General features: G+C 42.1%; 1 protein-coding gene across 1 annotated transcript; it reads right to left on the reverse strand.

Annotated features, from left to right (window-relative positions):
- Positions 1 to 1,552: 1,552 nt before the first annotated feature.
- DPPA4 (developmental pluripotency associated 4) lies at positions 1,553 to 8,996 on the reverse strand. Its single transcript, XM_090261494.1, has 6 exons — positions 8,867 to 8,996; positions 6,840 to 7,000; positions 6,704 to 6,754; positions 6,192 to 6,474; positions 4,430 to 4,625; positions 1,553 to 1,836 (listed from the first exon to the last, which is right to left on the reverse strand). The coding sequence occupies exons 1-6, from the start codon at positions 8,982 to 8,984 to the stop codon at positions 1,806 to 1,808; spliced, it is 840 nt and encodes a 279-aa protein (XP_090117620.1). The 5' UTR covers positions 8,985 to 8,996; the 3' UTR covers positions 1,553 to 1,805.
- Between the last annotated feature and the right edge of the window lie 583 nt (positions 8,997 to 9,579).

The following is a 9,579-nucleotide window of genomic DNA, read 5'->3' on the forward strand; positions in this document are numbered from 1 at the left end:
CCTATCAAGACCACACCACCGGGCCCCTTTATTATGGAATTCCCTTCCTTGAAATAATATTTGGAGAGCATAGGACAGAGAGGGAAGAGGGAATAGAGTAGTTAAAACTTTATAGTAATTTTGGGGGCTTGTGGATTTTAGGGAGTTGGGGAATGTGACTTTAGAGATTTTATTATGCTGGGGCAGTAAGGAGGGGTAAATAATAAATTTTAATGGTCGTCGGCAGCCGTCCGTCTCGAGAGACGATGGTGTAGCTTCTTAAGAGTCTATCTGCACCGCCGAGAATGGCTGTGCAGTCCGACTCGGGAGTGACACGGTATCTGTCTCCTCCCGTGTTGAATCGACATCTTGCGATGACGCTGGAGTGTCCTCTCCAGTGAAGCTGAAGCTACAGAGCCTGGGCAGGGTGATATGGAGGGTCTGCTGTTGCCCATGCAGCAGACCCCCCCCTCTCTTCGCAGCTGAAGGGTCCAAGGGAAAGACGGAGTCAATACAGCTTGGCTTCAGGTGCGCCGCAGGAGTTGCCGGTGTTGACTACAACGTCAAACCGCCTTAGGGACTCCGGCTCCGGATTTTCTGTCGGGGTTTACTCCCTTAGCCTTTCCCCTGAAGAGGTATGCCGCAAGGCAGCGGAGGTTTTTTGGAGTCAGAGTTTTCCTTCTCTGATGTGCCCTGACTAGAAGATCGAACCAGCGACACTTAGCTCGCAGGCCGACGCTCAATCCACTGAGCCAAACCAGCCAGGGGTATTTTAATGGCAGAATAGAACTTATTTATATAGAGGGAATCTTAAATTTATTTTCGTGTGCTAGGAACAAGATAAGCAGAATTGGGAACCAAAGTAGGATTCCCAAATTAATAGAGTGAAGAAATAAAATAGAAACTAGCAATCCAATGAATAAAGAGAAAAAGCTAAAAAAGAAAACAAAATGAAAAACTATATGCAATAGTAAGGAATAGTGTTTATTATTTATTACACTGAAAAAAATGACTAATAATCATGCCTCGTGGCTTAACCCTCCTGAGTTAAGAACACTAACAATAATTTGCATAAACAAAGCTTCCTAAACATAGCAGATCCATTATTTTACATAAACATTTAAAACATATTATGTATTTACGGCTAAGAAATAACCTTGAATGTTTTAAACAGAAACATACCAAACAGTTACAACTGGAAATACTATTGGCAAAGTGTCCTGTATTTTCATCCCAGACACACCATAGAAATCTCAGGTTAAGAAAACTTTGAAGCATTTTGTATATTAAGAAAGTGTTTTTTGGGAGTGGAGGGAATAATAGTTTTTCCTTTGGCCTAAGATAGTCAGTAGTTTGAAGTTATTAAACTTAGAAGGCAGCAGCACCCTAAGGGAGGCAGAATTCTGAGGCAGGAATCCAGCGTGGGAGCACACTCTTGTTTCTTCACTCCCTCCGCAATATTCACATCAGGTTCCGACCGTGAAGGAGCTGCTGAGGTCACTTCTGTGTCAGAAGGGTAATCAGAAGGGTAATTGTTTGATGGTGTGACTTTTCATCTTATTAACTGCAATAAATCATAATTTGTGAAATGCTTTTCCATTTTAAAATGTAAATGTTGATATCCCAACAGATGAAGTGGCCGGCATGTTGGGAGTCTGACAGTAACACCTGCTCCCCACCAGTCTGTGGGCCCTGGCAGCAGGAAGCATGGAGGGTGTCAGAGCAGCCTGGAGTGCAGTTGTCAGTGACAACACGAAGTTGATCATAGTCACCTTTCTATCATTTATTATAATCATAGTTGTTCTCTTTTTCTTGGCATTATAGTTTCACTGGAGGCTTTTCATTAACACCTTATTCCTATAAAACAAATAAAATGATTGTCATCTTTTAAATATCAAATGAGAAATAACAAGAAATTCCCCACTGGAACGCCAATAAAATTGCCCTTAGAGGTCCTGGCCAGTTAGCTCAGTTGGTTAGAGCACGTCCCGATATGCCAAGGTTGTAGGTTCGATCTCTGGTCAGGGCACATACAAGAATCAACCAATGAGTGCATAAATAAGTGGAACAGCAAATTGATGTTTTTCTGTGTCCCTTCCTCTCTGTCTCTCAAATCTATAAATAAAATGAAAGAAAAAAATTGCTCTTAGGACTTTAGGATAGTGAGTGGAAAGCATGACCTGGTCCTCTTGGAATGGCATTTTTAGCCAAGCTATGTCTCTAACATACTCCTGTTCAGTTCAGCCATGGGCAGGAGAGGCCCCAGAATGTCATTTAAGAGCTATTCCAAGTAACCTCAATTGTATTTAACTTGCTTGGCAGAGAATTGCGGCAGAATGCAGGATAGCCAAAAGGGAAGAAGATAAGCATCCACTCACCAGTGCCAGGGCTCAGGGGACTGGCACTCCTAGATTGCTGGAGGGGGAGTGTGGCCTGAAGGGTCCACCCACCTCACACAGCTATCCTTCACCAGCTGTGGTGTTCAGTAACCATGACACCAAGGGGGTGGCAGGTAAGCAGGACAACAGAGCTGGAGGTGTAGCCCAGGATGCCTCCTTACAGCTGAGAGATGGGGGAATGGATCCCTAGGAGCTAAGACAGGGCTGCACCAAGTCTCTCTATTCAGAGGGATGCTTTTCTTCCCATTTTCCCTCTCCATAATAAAAATTCCCATTAAGCACCCTATTGACCCACGTCTCCATTTTGTACTTTCAGAAAATACCTCCAGTTGCAGTTTCTACTTTTCTCCTCCCCTTACTCAACCAACACCAGATTTTCTGTATTCTTTACTGCTTTGAACCTCTTATATCATCCAAGCAAGTATATTATTTGTACCTTCTTCAAATGTCACTTAAAATTAAGAAAATTTCCCCATGCAGACTCTCTCCATTAACTTCATATTCTAGCTTTCCTCCTCGTTTCTTTTCTGTCTCTTTTAACACGTCCACCCCCACCCCCAATACTGCTGTTCCCTAAAGTTCTGTCCTCAGTCAGATTTCTTTTGTTGGGGGGGCACCTCTAGAAGGTTCCAGACCCATTACACATATGAAAAACTGTATTACCCAACACGATTTTTCTAATTGATCTTATACCCTACCCTCCCTAGCAATGTAAGCCTGAGTCCATTTACTTGCTTAAAACCTTTCACTGGCCCATCAACTGGGGATGAGTTACCTGACTTGACTCCTTGTCTGTCCCTTGACTGCTAGAACTTGTTTTCAGAATTTTACAGATGTGCATTTTCCTTGTTTACTCACTTAATTTTCACAATATCCTTAGATAGGCATTATTATACCCTTTTGTAAGTGAGAAAACTGAGGTTTATTTTCACCATATTTTGTCACACTGAACTGCTTGCAATTTCTTTGTTGTCCTTAGTTCTTTCACAGGTGTGGCTCTGGTTGCTACACTGGAAAATGACCTTACTCCTTTCTATCTAGTCAGTTCTTCACTTACGTTAAGGGCTCGGTTGTTTAGAGCATTGTCCCAATGAACCAAGGTTGCAGGTTCGATCCCCAGTCAGGGCACATACAAAATCAACCAATGAATGCATAAATAAGTGAAACAATAAATTGATGTTTTTCTCTTTCAAATCAATTAAATTTTTAAAATTTTTTAACAAAAGAAAGAAGAAATCTTTCTGATACCAGTCATCATATGGTGTTATAGCTCTTGACAAACCAATCATCCATATTAGACTGTAGGCTACTTAAAAGAAGGAGTTTTTTGGTAGTCATTATTTCTGTGTAGTGTATATACTTGGACAGAGAAGGAAAACTCTGATTCCAAAAAACCTCCGCTGCCTTGCGGCATACCTCTTCAGGGGAAAGGCTAAGGGAGTAAACCCCGACAGAAAATCCGGAGCCGGAGTCCCTAAGGCGGTTTGACGTTGTAGTCAACACCGGCAACTCCTGCGGCGCACCTGAAGCCAAGCTGTATTGACTCCGTCTTTCCCTTGGATCCTTCAGCTGCGAAGAGAGGGGGGGTCTGCTGCATGGGCAACAGCAGACCCTCCATATCACCCTGCCCAGGCTCTGTAGCTTCAGCTTCACTGGAGAGGACACTCCAGCGTCATCGCAAGATGTCGATTCAACATGGGAGGAGACAGATACCGTGTCACTCCCGAGTCGGACTGCACAGCCATTCTCAGCGGTGCAGATAGACTCTTAAGAAGCTACACCATCGTCTCTCGAGACGGACGGCTGCCGACGACGATATACTTGGAGTATAGTAATTATAAATATTTGCTTCTCTAGCATTATGGGTCTCCAGGCAGACAAAAACACTCTTTTTCCTAAGAATATACTAATGGGTAATGATCTTGAAACTCTTTACTGATAAATTATGATTGAAACACAGGGCTAATTAAGCTAAACATGCACTCTCCCTCTCCCTCAACTAAAAATGCAAGTGCCCACTTTTAGTTTGTAGAAAAGCACTAGGTAATTACCTATGAACACATTTGGGGCACAACATGTTGTCCTCCAGGTGCGAGGGTGGAAGGCTGCAGGCAGGTAGCAAGAAGAGTGCACACACTTTCCCTTGTTTTTCAGGAACCCAGGCTTGCCCAGCATAAAACTGGAGCTTAACCCAACCCTCCGTGTCTGCAGGGAGACTTCGCCCATGGACCACACACCACCTGACACCTGGGGAAAGAAGGAGAGGTTATCATGAACAGAGTAAGACCAAATTCTTATATTAGAAACTGCATCATGGTCTGATTCTTTCTCAGGTGCTAGCTCTTGAGATGTGAACCCTAGGATTCTAATTTAACCTGCTCCAGCCTATTCCTTTTTGAAAATAATGCAAGACAATTCCTGTTACAACTTTAAAAAGAAAGAAAGGCTAGTTGAAAGTGGTATTATAGATGGTGGTACAGGGGAGGCAAAATTTTACCACTCTTAGGCTTTCAGCTGGGACTTTTTTTTAAAGATTTTATTTACTTTTAAAGAAAAGGGAGGGGAGGGAGAAAGTGAGAGAGAGAGACATCATGTACAAGAGAAACACTGACTGGCTACCTCTCACATGCCCAAACTGGGGACCTGGCTCGCAACCCAGGCATGTCCCTGGCTAGGAACTGAACTGGCAACCTTTTGGTGGCAGGCTGGTGCTCAACCCACAGACCCACACCAGCCAGGGCTCAGCTGGGACTATGTAACAAAAGACAGATTAAGAAGAGAAAAATAGTTTATTAATGTATGAAGTGCACACCATGTAGGAGAAAACACAACAAAAACTAATTCAAAATGGTGGCTTAGAATTCCATCTTATATAACAGCTTCTACAAAGAACAATAAATTTGAAGAGAAATGACAGAACAAAGGAAAGCAGTTTCAGGCCCCCAAGAGTGGTGAACTGTGGAAAGTGAATATATGGGAGGAAACTAATGGAGTGAAGGTTGCTTGCAGAGTTGTCTGGTGCCATCTGTCTGTTGGTTAAGTGTCTCCACCACGAGGAGAATTTATATCCTGCCTTTAGGCAGAAAAGGGGATGTCTTTTTTTCTGAGATCATTTAATTGCATTCACCTCAAAATAATTTTTTATGTCCAAGAAGTATATTTGTAGATGACCTACGCATCCTGGTTTCCTTTAATAGAAAGACAAAACCAGAGTATTCTGGAGTGGCCTTCCCGAAATAGGTTCAGGGGTATCAACTCTTTAAAAGGCAGTTTATTGAGCTCAACAGTTTATGGTCTTCCTTAATTATATCTTCTGTAATTCTTGTTATGAGGTAAGCATTATAGGTATTATTAACCTATTTTACGGTGATGAAACTGGGAACTAATTTGTAATTTGTTAATGTCATTCACTTAAAAGATGTTAGAAGATCCAAGGCTTAAGTTCAGGCAGTTGACTTTAGAGCCTGCTCTTACTTCTAATTCCTTAAAGAGGAGGAAAGAAATGAATCTAAACGGATTGCTCTCCCATTGTGATGCCATCAGCAAGTTAGAGCAGTGCTTCTCAGAGTGGTGGACCTCTGATTGTCATCATCAGCAGTGCCTAGAAAATTGTTAGAAATGCATGTTCTCAGGCCCTATCTCAGACCTGAATCAGAAACTAAACTGGGGGCGGGGAGCGGTGGGGTGGGCACAACAGCAGGATTCATCAGCCCTTCAGGTAATTTTGATATACCCTAAAGTTGATCAGCAATGAGTAGCAATTAACCTTATTTACTCATCTGAACCAGAACCAGCTTTTGATATCGGGCTTACCAGAGGCCTCTTGTGGTGACTGCACTGTCTCCATCTTCCCAGCACTGGCTGCGATTCTGCTCCAGGAGGCAAACACAGCTTCTGGGGTGGAAGTTGTCATGGTGACACTATCCATTCCCTCAAGGAGAGCAGTAGCCCCTCCATGAGTAGGCACCCCCTCCTCAGGGGGAGCAGTCGCCTCAGGAAGGCCAAAACTTTTTAGAGTCATTCCTTCCTTTTCCATCTTCAATTTTCTTTTTGATTCTGTCAAGACCCTGGCCGCCTTTGGTGAGACAGGAACAAACTACAAATAGGGTTGAAAAGATTGACGTGCTTTCAGAAGTGCAGCCTCATTTTTATTACTCTTTGAAGAATTGGTGAAAAGTGAGGATGGGGGATGTTGTGTCTTTAGAAGGAGAGGAGCAAGAAGGAGGGGCTCGGATGATCCCTTTACTCACTTTTTCACATGAAGGTAGGTAATTAGGATGAGAAGGAAACCTTCTACTCTGCCAAATTTCTCACAAATTACTCACCTTTTGATTAGGGTAAGCATATTCACACAGCCTCTTATATGCTTCCAATTTCTAAGATGAGAAAAATGAGTTAACGATTACAGTAAGGTTCCAACCCTTCCTCCCAGCAGTACAATCTAACACCCTCGGCCCTCACCAAGCCTTTGGTGCTCAGCTTTAATTGCTGGCACCAAGCCCTCACGATGTCTCGGTGAAGCATGTCAACTGGTGGCAATTTTAGGGGCAATGGAGGAACTGGTATCTTCTTCCGAATTCTTACTCTTTTATTGTCTTGTGCCATCTCTTGTGGGCAGGAAGCTGAAGGAGAATGGGATAAAATTAGTAGTAATTAACTTTTGTGTACCCTTTTAAAATGTCAATAATACAATCACTTTTAGTTATCATAGTACAGCCCCCATTGTACAGTTAAATGACTTACAAAAGACCACAAAACCTTAAAGGGATAGACCTCAAACCTAGGACTTATTACTTCTGAGTTCGACAGTTTTTACTTCCTAAAACTCCTCACTACTCACATACGCTTTTGAGCTCCTTAGTGCACAGACTCCAAGGAGGTTGCCTAGACATTTCCAATCCAGGGTAATGAGAGAAATTTTAGACCTGAGATCATAAATACTCAGTGATGCTTTGATCTCTGACAAAACAGATAAACCACTGAGCAATGCTACAAGCATTTACCCATAAATCTGCCAGCCCACCCCATCAGGGCAGCACTGTTCTCATTGCACAGGTCTCCTGCTGCACCTCACACACACCGTTCAGAAAAGGCTTATAGAACACAGCTCCAGAACAGACACAATTACGTTGATACTAATAATCACTAGCATTTACTGAGTCCACATTACTAGTCAGGTATAGTTTAGGCATTTGACCTAATCATTCTATGTACATTACAACCAACCCTCTACCCAATCCCAACTTGACCTGGCTGGGATCATCCTCACTTTTAAAAACAGGAAGTGGAGTTTCAAGAACGTGATTTCAAATTTACATTGTACTGTCCCCAAACCATTGCACATCGAGATCCTTAACTCCAAGCAGCGAGATAAAACAAAAATTTTAATTTGCACAGTCAAAAGTCTTTTTTAAAAAGAAAAGTTTTATTGATCCAAAAATGCTAAAAAGGTGAACAGGTCTTCGAACATGAAGTCCAAACCACCAGAAACTTGGTTAGGTCCACTGACTTAGGAGTTTATAAGTGCTCTGTTTTTTTCTTTTTTTTCCCCAGAGAGGGAGAAAGGGAGAGAGAGAAAAACATTGATTTGTTGTTTATTGGTTGCTCCTTGCATGTGTCCTGACTGGGGATCGAACCTGCAATCTTGGCGTATCGGGACATTAACCAATTGAGCTACTGGGACAGTGCTTACAGCGTTTTTATACTAAAGTAGTGGGGATGGGGAGGAAAGATACAAGCCACCTAAAAGAATCCACATTAGCTACTGACAAAGGAATGGGAGATGGTGAAGTGAGGTCAGGACTGGGATAGGTGCAGAATCACAAAGTCCACGTGTAAAGAAAAAGCGGCAGCTTTTGGAGTTTGATGGTGCCTGGCTAAAATAATCTGCAGAAGTAGCCACCAGAAATTTAATCCAAGCTCCAAAAAACATAGAAAGAATGAGCAGTCCTTTCTTAGCTAGTCCACAGCCATGAACAAATAGTTTTGTCTTTCTCTCAGTCTAGGCCCGCTGTAATTGAGAGCATATCAGAATTTTCTCCTTGTCAGAGTGAAAGCAAAATGATTAGAACCAAATCTATTGTGGAGTTTAGAGACAGAAAGCAGGAAGTTTTAATAGGTGACTCACAAAAGAAGGCTTCAAAGAAAGTGTAGAATTTGTAGAACAGAGCACAAAAATTTCTTTTTGAATCCTGAAAAATTTCTCAGGCGTCTTACACCCTAAGAGATGGGATTTAAATAAAATCTTAAAAAAAGAAAAACCTTGGCTGGTGTGGCTCAGTGAATTGAGTGCAGGCCTGCAAACTGAAAGGCTGCCTGTTCAATTTCCTTGGTCAAGGCCTGTGTGTGGGCTAGGTCCCTAGTTGGAGGTGTGTGAGAGGCAACTGATCTGTGTTTTTTACCCTCTCTTTCTAAAACTAAATAAATAAAATCTTTAAAAAAAGGAAAAGGAAAAAGAAATGGTATTTGGGGACTGGATGACTTCTTACCTTTGTCATCTGTCATAGATCTTTTTTTGGTTGCTTTCTCTGAGGTTCCTTCTGTACTTGATTCACCAGCAGCTTGATGTTCCTCTTCAGCTTTTACTGGTTGGAATTTGCAAGCCATTTTTTGCCCCTCTGACTTCTTTTTGGAGCTCCACTGGGGACAGAAGAACCAATCAGTCATTCCTCTGGTGTCTGACCCATTGCATTACATTACATTACCTGCCTTAAGGTAAGCCACACTCAAGACACCAAGACAGTCACTGAACTCCGCTGGCAGTGTGTATTCTCTGGAAATCATCTTAATGCTCAGGTTTATTTGTAAGACAGCAAAGAGATGGTGGAGAAATGGGAGAAGGCCAATTTGAATGTATGAGCAGACAAAATATGGATATAAATAAAAGAAATAGAGGAAACTATCCTCTGCTTGGGAGGAAGCCCTTATATCACCCACATTATCCTTATCTCTCACCCGGAATATTTTTTTTCCATTTCTTTTTTCTTGATAAATGTTTCCCAGAGGGATATTATACATCTATTCAATGGTTTATTATTCTTAGTAAGGAAATATGAAGATAATCAAATGTCGGTCATACAACCTACCAGCCTCTTATCTTCCATTCGTTCTACTACTCTACAGTTGCCAAGTTTCATTCAGTGACAGTTTTCCTTTCCAATCCAGTTACTTTGACATGAAGGGATTTCCCTCAGCTCCACCC

Source organism: Furipterus horrens, unplaced genomic scaffold (assembly GCF_987537825.1).
Source record: "Furipterus horrens unplaced genomic scaffold, mFurHor1.1.pri manual_scaffold_1, whole genome shotgun sequence".
NCBI classification, from domain to species: domain Eukaryota; kingdom Metazoa; phylum Chordata; class Mammalia; order Chiroptera; family Furipteridae; genus Furipterus; species Furipterus horrens.